At 40.9% G+C, this 25694-nt stretch overlaps 1 protein-coding gene across 1 annotated transcript in view; it reads left to right on the top strand.

Moving 5' to 3' along the window:
- LOC139764922 (uncharacterized) overlaps positions 1-24941 on the top strand; it is a 102170-nt gene extending 77229 nt beyond the window's left edge. The window contains exons 7-13 of the mRNA XM_071692001.1: positions 5572-6181; positions 7894-7997; positions 8387-8495; positions 8749-8972; positions 11281-11439; positions 16607-16944; positions 24448-24941. Of these exons, the coding sequence (XP_071548102.1) occupies positions 5572-6181; positions 7894-7997; positions 8387-8495; positions 8749-8972; positions 11281-11439; positions 16607-16944; positions 24448-24481 (1578 nt within the window). The 3' untranslated portion in view covers positions 24482-24941. The remainder of the gene's footprint in view (positions 1-5571; positions 6182-7893; positions 7998-8386; positions 8496-8748; positions 8973-11280; positions 11440-16606; positions 16945-24447) is intronic.
- Positions 24942-25694: the final 753 nt, after the last annotated feature.

Below are 25694 nucleotides of genomic sequence, written 5' to 3'. Positions count from 1 at the left end.
TTGCTCCCTTGTCTTACGCACTTTATTTACCTCCTTCCAGAACATCTTTTTATTCTCCCTAAAATTTAATGATACTCTCTCACCCCAACTCTCATTTGCCCTTTTTTTCACCTCTTGCACCTTTCTCTTGACCTCCTGTCTCTTTCTTTTATACGTCTCCCACTCAATTTCATTTTTTCCCTGCAAAAATCGTCCAAATGCCTCTCTCTTCTCTTTCACTAATACTCTTACTTCTTCATCCCACCACTCACTACCCTTTCTAATCAACCCACCTCCCACTCTTCTCATGCCACAAGCATCTTTTGCGCAATCCATCACTGATTCCCTAAATACATCCCATTCCTCCCCCACTCCCCTTACTTCCATTGTTCTCACCTTTTTCCATTCTGTACTCAGTCTCTCCTGGTACTTCCTCACACAAGTCTCCTTCCCAAGCTCACTTACTCTCACCACCCTCTTCACCCCAACATTCACTCTTCTTTTCTGGAAACCCATACAAATCTTCACCTTAGCCTCCACAAGATAATGGTCAGACATCCCTCCAGTTGCACCTCTCAGCACATTAACATCCAAAAGTCTCTCTTTCGCGCGCCTGTCAATTAACACGTAATCCAATAACGCTCTCTGGCCATCTCTCCTACTTACATAAGTATACTTATGTATATCTCGCTTTTTAATTTTTTTTTTTTTTGTCGCTGTCTCCCGCGTTTGCGAGGTAGCGCAAGGAAACAGACGAAAGAAATGGCCCAACCCACCCCCATACACATGTATATACATACGTCCACACACGCAAATATACATACCTACACAGCTTTCCATGGTTTACCCCAGACGCTTCACATGCCCTGATTCAATCCACTGACAGCACGTCAACCCCGGTATACCACATCGCTCCAATTCACTCTATTCCTTGCCCTCCTTTCACCCTCCTGCATGTTCAGGCCCCGATCACACAAAATCTTTTTCACTCCATCTTTCCACCTCCAATTTGGTCTCCCTCTTCTCCTCGTTCCCTCCACCTCCGACACATATATCCTCTTGGTCAATCTTTCCTCACTCATTCTCTCCATGTGCCCAAACCATTTCAAAACACCCTCTTCTGCTCTCTCAACCACGCTCTTTTTATTTCCACACATCTCTCTTACCCTTACGTTACTTACTCGATCAAACCACCTCACACCACACATTGTCCTCAAACATCTCATTTCCAGCACATCCATCCTCCTGCGCACAACTCTATCCATAGCCCACGCCTCGCAACCATACAACATTGTTGGAACCACTATTCCTTCAAACATACCCATTTTTGCTTTCCGAGATAATGTTCTCGACTTCCACACATTCTTCAAGGCTCCCAGAATTTTCGCCCCCTCCCCCACCCTATGATCCACTTCCGCTTCCATGGTTCCATCCGCTGCCAGATCCACTCCCAGATATCTAAAACACTTCACTTCCTCCAGTTTTTCTCCATTCAAACTCACCTCCCAATTGACTTGACCCTCAACCCTACTGTACCTAATAACCTTGCTCTTATTCACATTTACTCTTAACTTTCTTCTTTCACACACTTTACCAAACTCAGTCACCAGCTTCTGCAGTTTCTCACATGAATCAGCCACCAGCGCTGTATCATCAGCGAACAACAACTGACTCACTTCCCAAGCTCTCTCATCCCCAACAGACTTCATACTTGCCCCTCTTTCCAAAACTCTTGCATTCACCTCCCTAACAACCCCATCCATAAACAAATTAAACAACCATGAAGACATCACACACCCCTGCCGCAAACCTACATTCACTGAGAACCAATCACTTTCCTCTCTTCCTACACGTACACATGCCTTACATCCTCGATAAAAACTTTTCACTGCTTCTAACAACTTGCCTCCCACACCATATATTCTTAATACCTTCCACAGAGCATCTCTATCAACTCTATCATATGCCTTCTCCAGATCCATAAATGCTACATACAAATCCATTTGCTTTTCTAAGTATTTCTCACATACATTCTTCAAAGCAAACACCTGATCCACACATCCTCTACCACTTCTGAAACCACACTGCTCTTCCCCAATCTGATGCTCTGTACATGCCTTCACCCTCTCAATCAATACCCTCCCATATAATTTGCCAGGAATACTCAACAAACTTATACCTCTGTAATTTGAGCACTCACTCTTATCCCCTTTGCCTTTGTACAATGGCACTATGCACGCATTCCGCCAATCCTCAGGCACCTCACCATGAGTCATACATACATTAAATAACCTTACCAACCAGTCAACAATACAGTCACCCCCTTTTTTAATAAATTCCACTGCAATACCATCCAAACCTGCTGCCTTGCCGGCTTTCATCTTCCGCAAAGCTTTTACTACCTCTTCTCTGTTTACCAAATCATTTTCCCTAACCCTCTCACTTTGCACACCACCTCGACCAAAACACCCTATATCTGCCACTCTATCATCAAACACATTCAACAAACCTTCAAAATACTCACTCCATCTCCTTCTCACATCACCACTACTTGTTATCACCTCCCCATTTGCGCCCTTCACTGAAGTTCCCATTTGCTCCCTTGTCTTACGCACTTTATTTACCTCCTTCCAGAACATCTTTTTATTCTCCCTAAAATTTAATGATACTCTCTCACCCCAACTCTCATTTGCCCTTTTTTTCACCTCTTGCACCTTTCTCTTGACCTCCTGTCTCTTTCTTTTATACGTCTCCCACTCAATTTCATTTTTTCCCTGCAAAAATCGTCCAAATGCCTCTCTCTTCTCTTTCACTAATACTCTTACTTCTTCATCCCACCACTCACTACCCTTTCTAATCAACCCACCTCCCACTCTTCTCATGCCACAAGCATCTTTTGCGCAATCCATCACTGATTCCCTAAATACATCCCATTCCTCCCCCACTCCCCTTACTTCCATTGTTCTCACCTTTTTCCATTCTGTACTCAGTCTCTCCTGGTACTTCCTCACACAAGTCTCCTTCCCAAGCTCACTTACTCTCACCACCCTCTTCACCCCAACATTCACTCTTCTTTCCTGGAAACCCATACAAATCTTCACCTTAGCCTCCACAAGATAATGATCAGACATCCCTCCAGTTGCACCTCTCAGCACATTAACATCCAAAAGTCTCTCTTTCGCGCGCCTGTCAATTAACACGTAATCCAATAACGCTCTCTGGCCATCTCTCCAACTTACGTAAGTATACTTATGTATATCTCGCTTTTTAATTTTTTTTTTTTTTTGTCGCTGTCTCCCGCGTTTGCGAGGTAGCGCAAGGAAACAGACGAAAGAAATGGCCCAACCCACCCCCATACACATGTATATACATACGTCCACACACGCAAATATACATACCTACACAGCTTTCCATGGTTTACCCCAGACGCTTCACATGCCCTGATTCAATCCACTGACAGCACGTCAACCCCGGTATACCACATCGATCCAATTCACTCTATTCCTTGCCCTCCTTTCACCCTCCTGCATGTTCAGGCCCCGATCACACAAAATCTTTTTCACTCCATCTTTCCACCTCCAATTTGGTCTCCCACTTCTCCTCGTTCCCTCCACCTCCGACACATATATCCTCTTGGTCAATCTTTCCTCACTCATTCTCTCCATGTGCCCAAACCATTTCAAAACACCCTCTTCTGCTCTCTCAACCACGCTCTTTTTATTTCCACACATCTCTCTTACCCTTACGTTACTTACTCGATCAAACCACCTCACACCACACATTGTCCTCAAACATCTCATTTCCAGCACATCCATCCTCCTGCGCACAACTCTATCCATAGCCCACGCCTCGCAACCATACAACATTGTTGGAACCACTATTCCTTCAAACATACCCATTTTTGCTTTCCGAGATAATGTTCTCGACTTCCACACATTCTTCAAGGCTCCCAGGATTTTCGCCCCCTCCCCCACCCTATGATCCACTTCCGCTTCCATGGTTCCATCCGCTGCCAGATCCACTCCCAGATATCTAAAACACTTCACTTCCTCCAGTTTTTCTCCATTCAAACTCACCTCCCAATTGACTTGACCCTCAACCCTACTGTACCTAATAACCTTGCTCTTATTCACATTTACTCTTAACTTTCTTCTTTCACACACTTTACCAAACTCAGTCACCAGCTTCTGCAGTTTCTCACATGAATCAGCCACCAGCGCTGTATCATCAGCGAACAACAACTGACTCACTTCCCAAGCTCTCTCATCCCCAACAGACTTCATACTTGCCCCTCTTTCCAAAACTCTTGCATTTACCTCCCTAACAACCCCATCCATAAACAAATTAAACAACCATGGAGACATCACACACCCCTGCCGCAAACCTACATTCACTGAGAACCAATCACTTTCCTCTCTTCCTACACGTACACATGCCTTACATCCTCGATAAAAACTTTTCACTGCTTCTAACAACTTGCCTCCCACACCATATATTCTTAATACCTTCCACAGAGCATCTCTATCAACTCTATCATATGCCTTCTCCAGATCCATAAATGCTACATACAAATCCATTTGCTTTTCTAAGTATTTCTCACATACATTCTTCAAAGCAAACACCTGATCCACACATCCTCTACCACTTCTGAAACCACACTGCTCTTCCCCAATCTGATGCTCTGTACATGCCTTCACCCTCTCAATCAATACCCTCCCATATAATTTACCAGGAATACTCAACAAACTTATACCTCTGTAATTTGAGCACTCACTCTTATCCCCTTTGCCTTTGTACAATGGCACTATGCACGCATTCCGCCAATCCTCAGGCACCTCACCATGAGTCATACTTACATTAAATAACCTTACCAACCAGTCAATAATACAGTCACCCCCTTTTTTAATAAATTCCACTGCAATACCATCCAAACCTGCTGCCTTGCCGGCTTTCATCTTCCGCAAAGCTTTTACTACCTCTTCTCTGTTTACCAAATCATTTTCCCTAACCCTCTCACTTATATATATATATATATATATATATATATATATATATATATATATATATATATATATATATATATATATATATATTAGGATTATTGGACAAGTATATACTGAAAATTCTAAAAGAGTATATTTAATACCATATGAGTATATATACTCATTATCTTATGTGTATTCTTGGATTATCCAATATATTAATTATGGTATGAGTATATACATACGTGTTGAACATCGTATGAGTATATACGTACATGTTGAACATTGTATGAGTATATCCGTACATGTTTGACCATTATATGAGTAATATACGTACATGTTGAACATTGTATGAGTATATACGCACATGTTGAACATTGTATGTATGCGTGTTTGAACATTGTATGAGTAATATATGTGCATGTTTGAACATTGTATGAGTAATATACATGCATGTTTGAACATTGTATGATTATGATTTGTATGATTACTATACATGTTGAACATTGTATGAGTAATATACATGCATGTTTGAACATTGTATGAGTAATATATGTGCATGTTTGAACATTTTTGAGTTATGTTTCTGATGAGAACATCACTGGTACAGAGGGAGGATGCTGTAGCCTGGTGGAGGCCTCCACGCCCAGGACTGTACCCATTTGGTATCCAGCGGTGGACGTTGGGTTTCAGTGTGTGCAACTTGGCGGAGGGCGCCTCCGTCAGCTTGACCCTCTCCATGTGTGGCGTGGGCAAGTTCACCTGCGCTGACGGAGGTTGTATCAGTCTGGCGCAGAGGTGTGACTTGAGGCTGGACTGCTTGGACCACAGCGACGAAGCCCAGTGTTCCCTGGTGGCTGTGCCTGATGGATACCAGACCACCATTCCTCCTCCGCCCACAACCCCAAATAAACCACTTCCTATTTACTTCACCATCATCATCCTCTCCTTCCCTACCATAGTCACGGACGACCTCACCTTCACCGCTTCCCTGCAGCTCAAACTGCGCTGGATGGACACAAGACTCAATTATCTAAACCTCAAAGATGACAGGACACTGAACCTCCTGTCGAGGGAGTCGGTTCTAAGTATCTGGACGCCCAAGGTGTTCTTCACCAACGCTCATGGCAACGTCTTCACCAACCTCAACCAAGGCTCCAGGGTCGAGTGTATCAAGGAGGGAGAGTCGGCTGTAGGAGGCCCTCACTTGACACATGAGAGTGAGTAACTCATGATCAACCCTCCTGACACCCTCATGTACCTCACATGAGAGTAACTCATTATCAACCTCCTGACACCCTCATGTACCTCACATGAGAGTAACTCATGATCACCTCCTGACACCTTCATGTACCTCACATGAGAGTAACTCATGATCACCTCCTGACACCTTCATGTACCTCACATAACTCATGATCACCTCCTGACACATTCATGTACCTCATATAACTCATGATCACCTCCTGACACATTCATGTACCTCACATGAGAGTAACTCATGATCACCTCCTGACACCTTCATGTACCTCACATAACTCATGATCACCTCCTGACACATTCATGTACCTCACATAACTCATGATCACCTCCTGACACATTCATGTACCTCACATAACTCATGATCACCTCCTGACACATTCATGTACCTCACATAACTCATGATCACCTCCTGACACATTCATGTACCTCACATAACTCATGATCACCTCCTGACACATTCATGTACCTCACATAACTCATGATCACCTCCTGACACATTCATGTACCTCACATGAGAGTAACTCATGATCACCTCCTGACCCCCTCATGTACCTCACATGAGAGTAACTCATGATCACCTCCTGACACATTCATGTACCTCACATAACTCATGATCACCTCCTGACACCTCATGTCATCATGATCACCTCCTGACACCATCATGTACCTCACATGAGTAACTCATGATCACCTCCTGACACCTTCATGTACCTCACATGAGAGTAACTCATGATCACCTCCTGACACCTTCATGTACCTCACATGAGAGTAACTCATGATCACCTCCTGACACCTTCATGTACCTCACATGAGAGTAACTCATGATCACCTCCTGACACCTTCATGTACCTCACATGAGAGTAACTCATGATCACCTCCTGACACCTTCATGTACCTCACATGAGAGTAACTCATGATCACCTCCTGACACCTTCATGTACCTCACATGAGAGTAACTCATGATCACCTCCTGACACCTTCACGTACCTCACATAACTCATGATCACCTCCTGACACCTTCATGTACCTCACATGAGAGTAACTCATGATCACCTCCTGACACCTTCATGTACCTCACATGAGAGTAACTCATGATCACCTCCTGACACCTTCATGTACCTCACATGAGAGTAACTCATGATCACCTCCTGACACCTTCACAGTACCTCACATGAGAGTAACTCATGATCAACCTCCTGACACCCTCATGTACCTCACATGAGAGTAACTCATGATCACCTCCTGACACCTTCATGTACCTCACATGAGAGTAACTCATGATCACCTCCTGACACCTTCATGTACCTCACATGAGAGTAACTCATGATCACCTCCTGACACCTTCACGTACCTCACATGAGAGTAACTCATGATCACCTCCTGACACCTTCATGTACCTCACATACACTCGTTTTGATATAGGATTACGATTCAAATACTTGATAGATAATCATGGAACCTGATAGATAATCAAACCTGATAGATAATCAAACCTGATAGATAATCATATAACCTGATAGATAAGTATATTACTGGATAGATAAGCATGTTACCTTATCGTTAATCTCCCATCAACTTTAGCATTATTCTTATATGAATTACGTATACACAATGACCACATTACGTTGTAAGGAGATATTTATAACAGTAATATTTTGACTTGACTCGCTAGCCAACATCTTCTCTGGCGCCAACAACAGTTTGGAGATGAGTCAGTCATATGCAGTCATGTACACGTGTGACTTTGACCTCCTGATGTTCCCGTTTGATACTCAGGTCTGTAGCCCAGCCATTCATCCTAATCTTATAATTTTCCCATTCTTCTGATCTCTTATATCACTTCATGACATTTTATTTATTGATATATCGATGAAATTATTTAATATCTCGATTCCTATCTCATGGAATACTGACTTCATGCTCTCCCTCCTATGGCTTGTTTGTGAAGTCTTTTCACCTTTCTATTAATTGTGTTTCTCATATTGGGCACTGATGGCACAGCTGATATATTATGTATAAGTCAGTCTTTAATGATTCATATTTTAGAACTTCATGACAGTTTTTGATACATTTAAGACATTTATTCTAACTTCCAGTCTGTGTAACATATATAATTATAACTACATCATTTATTGTCTTTCTCGTGTGGTACTCCCGGCCAGCAGAACTGTACTATGTACTTCATGCTTGTGTCTGCGTCTGCCTCGTACATGACCCTGGTCCCTAGCCTGGCTAACTACACTGGCAACACCAACCTCATCGAATACTCCATTGGTCAGTTCAGATTTTAAACTTTTATATTATAAACGTTGATATATAAGATTCTGGATACACTCAATACACTGCTGTCCCTCACAGGTCAGGTCACTCAACACGCTGCCGTCCCCCACAGGTCAGGTCACTCAACATGTTACCGTCCCCCACAGGTCACGTCACTCAACACGCTGCCGTCCCCCACAGGTCAGGTCACTCAACATGTTACCGCCCCCACAGGTCAGGTCACTGAACATGTTACCGTCCCCCACAGGTCAGATGTCAGTTGGACGGGTGGAGGGTGAGGAGTTCTCCAGTGTGGCTGTACAAGTCATATTCAGAAGAAGGTATGGCTTTTACCTGCTCACGTTGTACATCCCTACCACACTCCTGCTCTGTATTGCCTACGCGACATTCTTCTTCAACCCAGACGACTTCAATTCCCGCATCATTGTGGCCCTCACCTCACTCCTCGTCTTGGCCTCACTCTACACACAGGTTGGTCTGTTACTGCCTCATTCTTCATACAAGTTGGTCTGTTACTGCCTCACTCTTCATACAGTTAGGTCTGTTAATGCCTCACTCTTCATACACATTGGTCTGTTAGTGCTTCTCTTCATACAGGTTGGTCTGTTACTGCCTCACTCTTCATACAGTTAGGTCTGTTACTGCCTCACTCTTCATACAGTTAGGTCTGTTAATGCCTCACTCTTCATACACATTGGTCTGTTAGTGCTTCTCTTCATACAGGTTGGTCTGTTACTACCTCACTCTTCATACAGGTTGGTCTGTTACTGCCTCACTCTTCATACAGGAAGGTCTGTTAATGCCTCACTCTTCAGACATGTTGGTCTTTTACTGCCTCACTCTTCATACAGGTTGGTCTGTTACTGCCTCACTCTTCATACAGGTTGGTCTGTTACTGCCTCACTCTTCATACACGTTGGTCTTTTACTGCCTCACTCTTCACACAGGATTTTCTGTTACTGCCTCACTCTTCATACAGGAAAGTCTGTTAATGCCTCACTTTTCATACATGTTGGTCTTTTACTGCTTCTCTTCACACACATTGGTCTCTTACTGCCTCACTCTTCATACAGGAAGGTCTGTTAATGCCTCACTCTACATACACGTTGGTCTTTTACTGCCTCTCTTCATACAGGTTGGTCTGTTACTGCCTCACTCTTTGTACAGGTTGGTCTATCACTGCCTCACTCTTCATACAGGTTGGTCTGTTACTGCCTCACTCTTCATACAGGAAAGTCTGTTAATGCCTCACTTTTCATACACGTTGGTCTTTTACTGCCTCTCTTCACACACGTTGGTCTCTTACTGCCTCACTCTTCATACAGGAAGGTCTGTTAATGCCTCACTCTTCATACAGGTTGGTCTTTTACTGCCTCTCTTCATACAGGTTGGTCTGTTACTGCCTCACTCTTCATACAGGTTGGTCTGTTACTGCCTCACTCTTCATACACGTTGGTCTTTTACTGCCTCACTCTTCACACAGGTTTTTCTGTTACTGCCTCACTCTTCATACAGGAAAGTCTGTTAATGCCTCACTTTTCATACATGTTGGTCTTTACTGCTTCTCTTCACACACGTTGGTCTCTTACTGCCTCACTCTTCATACAGGAAGGTCTGTTAATGCCTCACTCTTCATACATGTTGGTCTTTTACTGCCTCTCTTCATACAGGTTGGCCTGTTACTGCCTCACTCTTTGTACACGTTGGTCTGTTACTGCCTCACTCTTCATACAGGTTGGTCTGTTACTGCCTCACTCTTCAAACAGGAAAGTCTGTTAATGCCTCACTTTTAATACACGCTGGTCTTTTACTGCCTCTCTTCACACACGTTGGTCTCTTACTGCCTCACTCTTCATACAGGAAGGTCTGTTAATGCCTCACTCTTCACACAGGTTGGTCTTTTACTGCCTCTCTTCATACAGGTTGGTCTGTTACTGCCTCACTCTTCATACAGGTTGGTCTGTTACTGCCTCACTCTTCATACACGTTGGTCTTTTACTGCCTCACTCTTCACACAGGTTTTTCTGTTACTGCCTCACTCTTCATACAGGAAAGTCTGTTAATGCCTCACTTTTCATACATGTTGGTCTTTACTGCTTCTCTTCACACACGTTGGTCTCTTACTGCCTCACTCTTCATACAGGAAGGTCTGTTAATGCCTCACTCTTCATACATGTTGGTCTTTTACTGCCTCTCTTCATACAGGTTGGCCTGTTACTGCCTCACTCTTTGTACACGATGGTCTGTTACTGCCTCACTCTTCATACAGGTTGGTCTGTTACTGCCTCACTCTTCATACAGGTTGGTCTGTTACTGCCTCACTTTTCATAAAGGTTGGTCTGTTACTGCCTCACTTCCATTCTAAGTCTTTCTTTTCCCTGATATTTTTTCCTCTTATTCAAACATCTCTACAAATCTTCGCTTCCACAAGATAGTGTGTTCACGTTCCTTCTCACTTTATACTGTCATGTTGCTACTTTCTCACTTCATGCTGCCATGTTGCTACTCTCTTTATGCTGCCATAATGCTACTCTCACTTTATGCTGGCATGTTCCTCTCTCTCTCTCTCTCTCTCTCTCTCTCTTTCCTGTCAGCATTTGTCACCACCAACACTAAGGTTTGGACATGATGGTCTCTGCCTCCCACATTGTCTGTGTTACTACTGGCCACTTGAGCACTGTCTTATTCCGTATTTCTTATGTCCAATATTGTCTTTCATACATGTCCCCCACATGTTAGTTAGTCCTGTGGCCTCACTGACCATTTGTGTACATTCCAGACTTCCAACTCTCTACCCAAGACGTCTTACTTCAAACTGGTGGACGTGTGGCTCTTCTTCGCCATTGTCATGATCTTTGTTGTCGTCTTGTTGCAGACATTGATCGACTTTTCTCTACAGATGATGCTTGATGAGAAGAGCAAAATGGTTCAAGCATTTGTAAGTAGAATCATGTTTTACAAAAAAAAAAATTCCTTTTTGTATTTACTGATAATACAGGACAACTTCCTCTGGGCCTGTATCATATGTGAATCACTGAACATCACATCTATATTTCAAAATTCAGATATTCCTTATTTACAGTCATTTATTCATGAGAAATTTGTGATCATCATAGACGTATAGAATAGTTACACAAAAATACAAACTACAGTAATATAGGTATTGTTAGGAGGACCAGAGGTGACACAGACCAGATGCAGAACCAAATCTCATTCACTTGTAAATTACAAATTTCAATCTTCTGTAAAACACTAAATTCTTACATTTACTTAAGATTACAGTAGTACAGTTTACACATGGGAATTTAACACTATACTTTACCAATATTGCTACTGTAGTGTGCATACTGTAGCACACTAATATACACTTATCCTATAATGCTGTACATCAGGGACCTCATGATAGCCTTAATAAGGTAAAGATATTTGACGGTAGCTAAAGACCTGAGGACATCATGAGGGATGCCTGATTTGCCTGACAATCAGCTGCTTTTCATTAGGACCACAAAATTTTTATATAATATTTTAACAAAAGCAAAAATGGGTAGACGATTGAAATATTCCAAATTAAAGAATTATTGAGGTATTCCAAAATAAAGAATTATTGAAATATTCCAAATTAAAGAATTATTGAAATATTCCAAATTAAAGAATTATTGAAATATTCCAAATTAAAGAATTATTGAAATATTCCAAATTAAAGAATTATTGAAATATTCCAACTTAAAGAATTATTGAAATATTCCAAATTAAAGAATTATTGAAATATTCCAAATTAAAGAATTATTGAGATATTCCAAATTAAAGAATTATTGAAATATTCTAAATTAAAGAATTATTGAAATATTCCAAATTAAAGAATTATTGAAATACTCCAAATTAAAGAATTATTGAAATATTCCAAATTAAAGAATTATTGAAATATTCCAAATTAAAGAATTATTGAAATATTCCAAATTAAAGAATTATTGAAATATTCCAAATTAAAGAATTATTGAGATATTCCAACTTCAAGAATTATTGAAATATTCCAAATTAAAGAATTAATGAAATATTCTAAATTAAAGAATTATTGAAATACTCCAAATTAAAGAATTATTGAGATATTCCAACTTAAAGAATTATTGAAATATTCCAAATTAAAGAATTATTGAAATATTCCAAAATAAAGAATTATTGAAATACTCCAAATTAAAGAATTATTGAAATATTCCAAATTAAAGAATTATTAAAGTACTCCAAATTAAAGAATTATTGAAATATTCCAAATTAAAGAATTATTGAAATATTCCAAAATAAAGAAGTGGTAGAGGATGTGTGGATCATGTGTTTGCTTTGAAGAATGTATGTGAGAAATACTTAGAAAAGCAAATGGATTTGTATGTAGCATTTATGGATCTGGAGAAGGCATATGATAGAGTTGATAGAGATGCTCTGTGGAAGGTATTAAGAATATATGGTGTGGGAGGAAAGTTGTTAGAAGCAGTGAAAAGTTTTTATCGAGGATGTAAGGCATGTGTACGTGTAGGAAGAGAGGAAAGTGATTGGTTCTCAGTGAATGTAGGTTTGCGGCAGGGGTGTGTGATGTCTCCATGGTTGTTTAATTTGTTTATGGATGGGGTTGTTAGGGAGGTAAATGCAAGAGTTTTGGAAAGAGGGGCAAGTATGAAGTCTGTTGGGGATGAGAGAGCTTGGGAAGTGAGTCAGTTGTTGTTCGCTGATGATACAGCGCTGGTGGCTGATTCATGTGAGAAACTGCAGAAGCTGGTGACTGAGTTTGGTAAAGTGTGTGGAAGAAGAAAGTTAAGAGTAAATGTGAATAAGAGCAAGGTTATTAGGTACAGTAGGGTTGAGGGTCAAGTCAATTGGGAGGTGAGTTTGAATGGAGAAAAACTGGAGGAAGTGAAGTGTTTTAGATATCTGGGAGTGGATCTGTCAGCGGATGGAACCATGGAAGCGGAAGTGGATCATAGGGTGGGGCAGGGGGCGAAAATTCTGGGGGCCTTGAAGAATGTGTGGAAGTCGAGAACATTATCTCGGAAAGCAAAAATGGGTATGTTTGAAGGAATAGTGGTTCCAACAATGTTGCATGGTTGCGAGGCGTGGGCTATGGATAGAGTTGTGCGCAGGAGGATGGATGTGCTGGAAATGAGATGTTTGAGGACAATGTGTGGTGTGAGGTGGTTTGATCGAGTGAGTAACGTAAGGGTAAGAGAGATGTGTGGAAATAAAAAGAGCGTGGTTGAGAGAGCAGAAGAGGGTGTTTTGAAGTGGTTTGGGCACATGGAGAGAATGAGTGAGGAAAGATTGACCAAGAGGATATATGTGTCAGAGGTGGAGGGAACGAGGAGAAGAGGGAGACCAAATTGGAGGTGGAAAGATGGAGTGAAAAAGATTTTGTGTGATCGGGGCCTGAACATGCAGGAGGGTGAAAGGAGGGCAAGGAATAGAGTGAATTGGAGCGATGTGGTATACCGGGGTTGACGTGCTGTCAGTGGATTGAATCAAGGCATGTGAAGCGTCTGGGGTAAACCATGGAAAGCTGTGTAGGTATGTATATTTGCGTGTGTGGACGTATGTATATACATGTGTATGGGGGGGTTGGGCCATTTCTTTCGTCTGTTTCCTTGCGCTACCTCGCAAACGCGGGAAACAGCGACAAAGTATAATAAATAAAATAAATAATTCCAAATTAAAGAATTATTGAAATATTCCAAATTAAAGAATTATTGAAATATTCCAAATTAAAGAATTATTGAAATATTCCAAATTAAAGAATTATTGAAATATTCCAAATTAAAGAATTATTGAAATATTCCAAAATAAAGAATTATTGGGGTTTTGTTGTATGTTTGTCTCAGGAAAGTTTCCTAGATATTTTGTAGGTGATTGTTGACATGTCAGATTTGTCATTACATATGGTTTTAACACCCAGACACAACATAGGGATCAATGAAGCCCTGATCTGTACCCAGTTTCACTTTGTGTGGGTCACAGACGTTACACAGTATATCTGTGACTCAGCCACTATGGACAAGAGTCTACTGGGACACCTGTTCATCAGTGCTGCTTCCCATCCATTCCTATACATGTGTTGTAAATACTTTCTATGATGCTGTTAATCCTCTTCTAAAACCCAACCACTTCCATCCTTGTATCATACATATGTAGTACATGTTAACCACACTAAGTGCCCAAGTTTGAGCAGTCACATTGAAAAATCTTGCATACATAATTAAACATAAACAGGTCTGTAATGTGAACATAAACTGGTCTGTAATGTGAACATGAACTGGTCTGTAATGTGCAGATACACTGGTCTGTAATGTGAACATACACTGGTCTATAATGTGCACAAACACTGGTCTGCAATGTGCACATACACTGGTTTGCAATGTAACACCAATGTCTGTAACGCATCTATACACTGGGTTAGGGTGGTATGCGAAATGTGACAGTCATTTAAGAATGGTTTGGTGAAGAGGGGAGAGGTGGTGAAAACCTTGCAGAAGATGAAATTCGACAAGGCAGTGGAAGTGGATGGTACTGAAATGAATTTCTCATGAAAGGTGGGTGACTGTGTTGTTCACTGCTTAGTTAGGATATTTTACAATGTTTATATGGATCATGGTGAGGTGCCAGAAGATTAGCAGAATGTATGTTTACCCAGTCCTTGCTTTATGCAAGGGTTATATTCTGCAAAAACTTCACACAAAGAGAATTGAATATAGCAACCCAAGACCAACGCTTACAGCACCCATCAAAACTGACTAAAGTTTTGGCACACTCTCTACTGCACACACCCACAGTGTAACAGATTTTGGCCACATAAGGGAAAGTTCCTCAAAGAATAGTAAAATTGGACATAGTGATCCCACATAAAGTGAGGGATGGGAGCATGCTGCCATTGTACAAAGGCAAAGGGGATAAAAGTGAGTGCTCAAACTACAGAGGCATAAGTTTGTTGAGTATTCCTGGGAAATTATATGGGAGGGTATTGATTGAGAGGGTGAAGGCATGTACAGAGCATCAGATTGAGGAAGAGCAGTGTGGTTTCAGAAGTGGTAGAGGATGTGTGGATCAGTTGTGTGCTGTGAAGAATGTACGTGAGAAATACTTAAAAAAATAGTGGTAAAGATTTTGGGTGATCAGGGCCAGGACATGCAAGAGTGAAATGAATGCATGGATGAGAATGAACTGAAATGATGTGGTATACAGGGGTCAACATGCTGCCAATAAACTGAACCAGGGCATATCAAGCAGCCCAGATGCACAATGGATGGGTGTTTGAGACCTAGTCGTGTACAGGGAGTTGTGGTTTCAGTCCTTTACTACATGACTGCAGAAGAATGAATGCCACATACAGAGCCATCTGTTTTCTAAGTATTTGTCATACATATTCTTCAAAACAAACACCTGATCCACACATCCTCTACCAACTTATCAGCCCCTATAAAACTCCATAAGGGCTTTCCAAGGTTATATATTGCCTTCCCCAACCAATGTTATACAAAATATAGGCTTCCCAAGGATACATTGGCTTCCTCGGCCCCTATAATACACCATAAGGGCATTCTCCAAATTATCCTGGCTTTCCAAACTCCTGTAATACACCATACATGTCTCCACAAATTATTTTGGCTTTCTTAACCCCTATAATGCACCATATGGGCCTCCTGAGATTACATTGTCTTCCTTAGCCCCTCTTATACACCATATGAGCATCCTTATATCATACTAGCTTACTCAGCTCCTGTAATATTCCATATGGGTCACCAGGTTATATTGGCTTCCTCAGCCACTGTAACATACCATATGGGTCACCGGGTCATATTGGCTTCCTCAGCCCCTGCAGTACACCATATGGGTCACCAGGTTATATTGGCTTCCTCTGCCACTGTAACACATCATATGGGTCACTGTGTCATATTGGCTTCCTCAGCCCCTGCAGTACACCACATGGGTCAACTGGTTATATTGGCTTCCTCCACCACTGTAACAGACCACATGGTCTTTTCCTTATTGGCTTCCATAACTTTTGCATGAACTCGTTTCGTTGTTGATAATGACTGTCCCATTTTCTGAACGTATGTCTCCATTTTCAGAAAACGATCTGGGGGCTTTGCAGTAATTCTAGAAGCGAGTCTGGTAAACTGGCCATTAAGGTGAACCAAGTGTCTGTTGAAGAATACAAAACAAAGACGAAACTAGATGGTGCCAGTTGTGTTGACGTCCCACCATCTGTAGGTGGGAATTGGGTCCATCTTGCCAACGATCACAGTCACGAGGAAGTTCGGGCACGACCATTGTATGGACGAGCTATACGACGGGCGAACTGGGCCGACAATAAAGATGTCAATATGTCTCTAATGACAAAAAGCAGAATTCTAATTCCAGTCTTGTTCTTTATCTTCAATGGCTGTTACTGGGGAGCAGCCATCAGGTAAGAATTCTATTTTTTTTTTTTCTTAATAATTTAGAACTAGTTATGTTCTCTTGGCTGGTTGGAGGAATATGGTTCATAAATTGATTATATTCTCATGGCTGATTGGTTGTTTATATTTGAGACCTAATCACCTACCAGTGTCATTAAGACTCAATATTATCAGACTACAAGATTCTGAAATCACATATTCTCTCACTATACATATATCTCATTATATATACAACGAAGACACATAGCTAAGACGCCATTTGGTAAATAAGTGACCTAGCTACGTCACCTCCTTGTATATCAATTGACTGTTATATTTCTTTCTGTGTCTCTTCTGATGATGTGATTATTACACAAAAGTGCACTTGGGAATTTATCATGTTTCATTCAAAGTGATTGGTTCTCAGTGAATGTTGGTTTGTGGCATGGGTGCATGATGTCTCCATGGTTGTTTAATTTGTTTGTGGATGGGGTTGTAAGGGAGGTGAAGGCAAGAGTTTTTGAAAGAGGGGCGAGTATGCAGTCTGTTGTGGATGAGAGAGCTTGGGAAGTGAGTCATTTGTTGTTCGCTGATGATAAAGCACTGATGGCTGATTCATGTGAGAAACTGCAGAAGCTGGTGACTGAGTTTGGTGAAGTGTGTGAAAGAAGAAAGTTGAGAGTAAATGTGAATAAGAGCAAGGTTATTAGGTACAGTAGGGTTGAGGGTCAAGTCAATTAGGAGGTAAGTTTGAATGGATAAAAACTGGAGGAAGTGAAGTGTTTTAGATATCTGGGAGTGGATCTGGCAGCAGATGGAACCATGGAAGCGGAAGTGAATCATAGGGTGGGGGAGGGGGCGAAAATTGTGGGAGCCTTGAAGAATGTGTGGAAGTCGAGAACATAATCGCGGAAAGCAAAAATGGGTATGTTTGAAGGAATAGTGGTTCCAACAATGCCTTGAATCAAGGCATGTGAAGTGTCTGGGGTAAACCATGGAAAGCTGTGTAGGTATGTATATTTGCGTGTGTGGACGTATGTATATACATGTGTATGGGGGGGGGTGGGCCATTTCTTTCGTCTGTTTCCTTGCGCTACCTCGCAAACGCGGGAGACAGCGACAAAGTATAATAAATAAATAATAAAAATAAATATATATATCTCTTTTCTTTCTTTCAAACCATTCGCCATTTCCCGCGTTAGCAAGGTAACGTTAAGAACAGAGGACTGGGCCTCTGAGGGAATATCCTCACCTGGCCCCCTTCTCTGTTCCATCTTTTGGAAAATTAAAAAAAAAACAAGAGGGGAGGATTTCTAGCCCCCCGCTCCCTCCCCTTTTAGTCGCCTTCTACGACACACAGGGAATACGTGGGAAGTATTCTTTCTCCCCTATCCCCAGGGATATATATATATATATATATATATATATTTTTTTTTTTTCATACTATTCGCCATATATATATATATATATATATATATATATATATATATATATATATATATATATATATTTTTTCATACTATTCGCCATTTCCCGCGATAGCGAGGTAGCGTTAAGAACAGAGGACTGGGCCTTTGAGGAAATACCCTCACCTGGCCCCCTTCTCTGTTCCTTCTTTTGGAAGGAAAAAAAAAAAAAAAAAAAAAGAGGGGAGGATTTGCAGCCCCCCGGTCCCTTCCCTTTTAGTCGCCTTCTACGACACGCAGGGAATACGTGGGAAGTATTCTTTCTCCCCTATCCCCAGGAATATATATATATTTATTTATATTTATTTATTTATTATACTTTGTCGCTGTCTCCCGCATTTGCGAGGTAGCGCAAGGAAACAGACGAAAGAAATGGCCCAACCCCCCCCATACACATGTATATACATACGTCCACACACGCAAATATACATACCTACACAGCTTTCCATGGATTACCCCAGACGCTTCACATGCCTTGATTCAATCCACTGACAGAACGTCAACCCCGGTATACCACATCGATCCAATTCACTCTATTCCTTGCCCTCCTTTCACCCTCCTGCATGTTCAGGCCCCGATCACACAAAATCTTTTTCACTCCATCTTTCCACCTCCAATTTGGTCTCCCTCTTCTCCTCGTTCCCTCCACCTCCGACACATATATCCTCTTGGTCAATCTTTCCTCACTCATTCTCTCCATGTGCCCAAACCACTTCAAAACACCCTCTTCTGCTCTCTCAACCACGCTCTTTTTATTTCCACACATCTCTCTTACCCTTACGTTACTCACTCGATCAAACCACCTCACACCACACATTGTCCTCAAACATCTCATTTCCAGCACATCCATCCTCCTGCGCACAACTCTATCCATAGCCCACGCCTCGCAACCATACAACATTGTTGGAACCACTATTCCTTCAAACATACCCATTTTTGCTTTCCGAGATAATGTTCTCGACTTCCACACATTCTTCAAGGCCCCCAGAATTTTCGCCCCCTCCCCCACCCTATGATCCACTTCCGCTTCCATGGTTCCATCCGCTGCCAGATCCACTCCCAGATATCTAAAACACTTCACTTCCTCCAGTTTTTCTTCATTCAAACTCACCTCCCAATTGACTTGACCCTCAACCCTACTGTACCTAATAACCTTGCTCTTATTCACATTTACTCTTAACTTTCTTCTTCCACACACTTTACCAAACTCAGTCACCAGCTTCTGCAGTTTCTCACATGAATCAGCCACCAGCGCTGTATCATCAGCGAACAACAACTGACTCACTTCCCAAGCTCTCTCATCCCCAACAGACTTCATACTTGCCCCTCTGTCCAAAACTCTTGCATTTACCTCCCTAACAACCCCATCCATAAACAAATTAAACAACCATGGAGACATCACACACCCCTGCCGCAAACCTACATTCACTGAGAACCAATCACTTTCCTCTCTTCCTACACGTACACATGCCTTACATCCTCGATAAAAACTTTTCACTGCTTCTAACAACTTTCCTCCCACACCATATATTCTTAATACCTTCCACAGAGCATCTCTATCAACTCTATCATATGCCTTCTCCAGATCCATAAATGCTACATACAAATCCATTTGCTTTTCTAAGTATTTCTCACATACATTCTTCAAAGCAAACACCTGATCCACACATCCTCTACCACTTCTGAAACCACACTGCTCTTCCCCAATCTGATGCTCTGTACATGCCTTCACCCTCTCAATCAATACCCTCCCATATAATTTACCAGGAATACTCAACAAACTTATACCTCTGTAATTTGAGCACTCACTCTTATCCCCTTTGCCTTTGTACAATGGCACTATGCACGCATTCCGCCAATCCTCAGGCACCTCACCATGAGTCATACATACATTAAATAACCTTACCAACCAGTCAACAATACAGTCACCCCCCTTTTTTAATAAATTCCACTGCAATACCATCCAAACCTGCTGCCTTGCCGGCTTTCATCTTCCGCAAAGCTTTTACTACCTGTTCTCTGTTTACCAAATCATTTTCCCTAACCCTCTCACTTTGCACACCACCTCGACCAAAACACCCTATATCTGCCACTCTATCATTAAACACATTCAACAAACCTTCAAAATACTCACTCCATCTCCTTTTCACCACTACTTGTTATCACCTCCCCATTTGCGCCCTTCACTGAAGTTCCCATTTGCTCCCTTGTCTTACGCACTTTATTTACCTCCTTCCAGAACATCTTTTTATTCTCCCTAAAATTTAATGATACTCTCTCACCCCAACTCTCATTTGCCCTTTTTTTCACCTCTTGCACCTTTCTCTTGACCTCCTGTCTTTTTCTTTTATACATCTCCCACTCAATTGCATTTTTTCCCTGCAAAAATCGTCCAAATGCCTCTCTCTTCTCTTTCACTAATACTCTTACTTCTTCATCCCACCACTCACTACCCTTTCTAATCAACCCACCTCCCACTCTTCTCATGCCACAAGCATCTTTTGCGCAATCCATCACTGATTCCCTAAATACATCCCATTCCTCCCCCACTCCCCTTACTTCCATTGTTCTCACTTTTTTCCATTCTGTACTCAGTCTCTCCTGGTACTTCCTCACACAGGTCTCCTTCCCAAGCTCACTTACTCTCACCACCCTCTTCATCCCAACATTCACTCTTCTTTTCTGAAAACCCATACAAATCTTCACCTTAGCCTCCACAAGATATATATATATATATATATATATATATATATATATATATATATATATATATATATATATATATATATATATATATATATATGGGTATGTTTGAAGGAATAGTGGTTCCAACAATGTTGTATGGTTGCGAGGTGTGGGCTATGGATAGAGTTGTGCGCAGGAGGATGGATGTGCTGGAAATGAGATGTTTGAGGACAGTGTGTGGTGTGAGGTGGTTTGATCGAGTAAGTAACGTAAGGGTAAGAGAGATGTGTGGAAATAAAAAGAGCGTGGTTGAGAGAGCAGAAGAGGGTGTTTTGAAAGGTTTGGGCACATGGAGAGAATGAGTGAGGAAAGATTGACCAAGAGGATATATGTGTCGGAGGTGGAGGGAACGAGGAGAAGAGGGAGACCAAATTGGAGGTGGAAAGATGGAGTGAAAAAGATTTTGTATGATCGGGGCCTGAACATGCAGGAGGGTGAAAGGAGGGCAAGGAATAGAGTGAATTGGAGCGATGTGGTATACCGGGGTTGACGTGCTGTCAGTGGATTGAATCAGGGCATGTGAAGCGTCTGGGGTAAACCATGGAAAGCTGTGTAGGTGTGTATATTTGCGTGTGTGGACGTATGTATATACATGTGTATGGGGTGGGTTGGGCCATTTCTTTCGTCTGTTTCCTTGCGCTACCTCGGAAACGCGGGAGACAGCGACAAAGCAAAAAAAAAAAAAAAAAAATATATATATATATATATATATTTCTTTTTTCTTTCAAACTATTCGCCATTTCCCGCATTAGCAAGGTAGCGCTAAGAACAGAGGACTGGGCCTGTGAGGGAATATCCCCACCTGGCCCCATTCTCTGCTCCTTCTTTTGGAAAATTAAAAAAAAAAAAAAAAAAAAAAAAAGAGGGGAGGATTTCCAGCCCCCCGCTCCCTCCCCTTTTAGTCGCCTTTTACGACACGCAGGGAATACGTGGGAAGTATTCTTTCTCCCCTATCCCCAGGGATATATATATATATATATATATATATATATATATATATATATATATATATATATATATCAGAAAGGATAACATTTCAGCACGGGGAAATGAAACACGTAAAGACCCCAAATGCACTTTCATGTAATAATCATATCATCAGGGGAGAACAAGAGAGGAATATAAGTCAGTTGATATACAACAAAGAGACGTAAGTAGGAGGCCATTTGGTAAACAAGTGACTACCCACATGGAGGTCAGGTATATTCGAGTCTGGTAACAAGCGTATCATAAACTTGTCATGTGGACAAGAAGGGGAACTGTTTACCAATTTTATCAACAATAAAGCTGTAGTTTGTGTTTCTGTGTACAATTCTTTGAGTACTTAATAATAAAAGATTCGATTCAATTTCTCGTGATACAGTAGTTAGAGTTAGTAACTGAGATTGCCTCAGACTGAGATATCATATATAAAGAATAAGTAGAGCATATGAGATGGTCATGATTAAGTTAATCATTCCTTTGATATTATTCCTTTTAAAGAACACAAAAATATGGAGGGAAATGCAAAAGCAGACTCCAGCTCAACTACCACGACTCCTACAGGGAAGCTAAACCTTACAATTGGCTTTTAACAAGAGGAGCTCTGTTATATCATCATTATCATCATCATTATTATCATTATCATCATTAATATCATTATCATCATCATTATCATTATAATCACATCATCATCATTATCATCAGTCATCATCATTATCATCATTCATCATCATCAGTCATCATCATCATTATTGTCATTGTCATCATCATTATCATTATTATTATCATTATTATCATCATTATCATCATCATTACCATTATAATCCCATCATCATTATCACAATCATCATTATCATCAGTCATAATTATCACAATCATCATTATCATCAGTCATCATCATTATCATGTTATCATCATTATTATCATTGTCATCATCATTATCATCATCATTATTATTATCATCATTATCATCATCATCATTATCATCATCATCATCATCATCACCATTATTATCATCATCATTCAGTAAGAGGAATGAATCATAACCAACCTGCCCAGGTGCTGACCATCATCATTACACTCTACACAGACAAAGATGGCACAGACAAACATAGCACAGACAAACATGGCACATACAAACATAGCACAGACAAACTTGGCACAGGGAAACATAGCACAGACAAACATGACACAGACAAACATGACATACACAAACATGGCACAGACAAACATGGCATAGACAAACATGGCACAGACAAACATGGCACAGGCAAACATGGTACAGGGAAAGCACGCCCCATTCATGACCATGTTGGTTTTGATAGAAAATTGTGTGTAAGAAAATGAATGATGAAATTATTTTGAGCTCCTTGGTGTTTGTAAATCTGAACTCGTACAGATATTAACATAGGAGAAAGGAAAGATAAAAGGAGGAAGAAAATTCCACAGCTTTGCTGTTCGAGGCAAGATGGAAGTATCATTATTGTCAATCCTAGTGTGTCTAGTGTCAAGACCAAAACTATGTAAATCAGCAGCCATACATGCGACATGGGTCCAGGCCAGCCTTGGTAGCACAGACATCAAGAGAGCTCACAAGAGCAGTAGTTGAAATAATACCTGTGCAAGAGAGAGAGGAGAGCTACATCACTGTGGGTAAAAAGGAATGGTTGGACAGGTGAAGCTTAAAGAAATATTAAGACGGGCTACTCTCGAGTAAAATATTTACAACACCTTTACAAATGTGAGCTTCTGGGAAGCAGTGTTTGTGTTGAAAAGAATGGAGGATATGATTATGATATGATTATGCCCAATAGTTTATGTTATTACTTGGATGAACTATGTCACTTTGAAACTGAACAGAGGAAAATGAGCAACATTTAAAATAATGTGTACACAGAAGTTGCACTTTAGCACCACTGAAATTAACGAGGTTATTGCTTCCCCATTCTGAGATGCTGCACATCTCCAAATTCATATACAAGTTCCCACCTCCTTGAAAGGAATTCTTTTCCTTTTTCCTCCAGGGGCCTGGCCTCATTTAGGACTTGTCTAAGACAGGAGCCTTTAACTTCAAATATAAGTACATACCTGTACACTGACATATCGATCCATTTATGTATTTACGTTTATAATACCGTAAGTGCTGTTTAAACAATCATTTTTTTCCATATTCTTATTTTCACATGCTGATACAGTGATGCACTTTTAAGAGGCATGCAATGATGCACCATTAACAGGCATACAGTGATGCACCATGAAAAGACAGGCACAAACAGTGTAAATGATACAATTTGTGTAAAGCGTAGACAAGTTTGTATCTATTATCCTCTTCTTTTGCAGTCATGTCAACAAAATGGGCAGTGGAGCTAACTGAGAAGAAACATGGCTGGGAAGCAGTGACATGGTGATCTTATCATAAAAGAAGTAATATGCCATAAATGATAACGGTGTTGAACATCTCTTTCTTGTACTGTGGTGTGAGCTTGCGCAAATGGCAAGCATAAAAAGGGGAAAGCTTGCCTTATGTACCAACAGCTATATTTGTGACAGATTTATTAAAAATGAGCCTGTCTTCAATAGATATCAGAAATAAAGAATCTTATAACTCAGAATCACTTAGATTGTTCCAATTGTCCACTATACTTTGTAATCTTCTTTAACTCTTCTTTTGTTTGATTTCCCAATATGCCTTTTACATGATTAATTCCTCTAATCAATCAGCCCCTCAGGATTAGTTTCTCAAATCGATCGGTTCCTCTACAAGATCAGTTCCTCCAGTCAATGAGTTCCTTTAGTTGATCAGTTCCTCTTGCTGGTAAGTTCCTCTACTTAATCAATCCCTCAAGTTGATCAGTTCCTCTACTCAATCAGTTTCTCTAGTTAATCAGTTCCTCTAGCTGATTAGTTCCTCTTAACAATCAGTTCCTCTAGTTAACTAGTTCCTCTAGTTGATTAGTTCCTCATATCAATCAGTTCCTCTGGTTCATTAGTTCATCTAGCTGATTAGTTCCTCTAGTCGATCAGTTCCTCTAATTGATCGGTTCCTCAAGCTGATCCGTCCTTCCCTCTCTGAAAGAACTACTCATTGATGACATCATCAGATCAGCTGAGGAAGTGAGGCGACTGAAAGGACTTGAAAAGTGTGTATTATGAGAGTGTGGAGGTGGCTGAGTGCCTAGTAACTGGGGAAAGGTGATAATGTCCAAAAGCAAGATTGACTGCAAGAACTATCAAGTAAGAGTTTCCTTACCGTAATTTTTAAGGTGTCTAGTAGGATTGTAATTCACCCTGAAGGAGAAAAAGAAAGGATGAAGGTTTGTAAACATAATTTATAAGCTCCCAGCTACAGAGCAGAGAGGTTTATTAGTTTCCCTTCTTCACGTTGCTATGATAATTGGCTTTTCTGACACTACTTCATTACAATTTAAGCTTTTACTAAAATGCTTGAGTGCTTTATACACTTTCTAAAGAATGGGTGTTTGAGGAGATGCCAAATATGTAGTGAAAATACTGCATACAAAGACTACAGCGTATAGAATGTTTTTAAGTCTGAAGTCAAAAGCCATGCATACTGAAATAATACTGAA

This window comes from Panulirus ornatus, chromosome 51, assembly GCF_036320965.1.
Source record: "Panulirus ornatus isolate Po-2019 chromosome 51, ASM3632096v1, whole genome shotgun sequence".
NCBI classification, from domain to species: Eukaryota; Metazoa; Arthropoda; class Malacostraca; order Decapoda; family Palinuridae; genus Panulirus; species Panulirus ornatus.
Note: the sequence above shows the minus strand (reverse complement) of the source record. Positions and strands in the feature narration are given on the sequence as shown.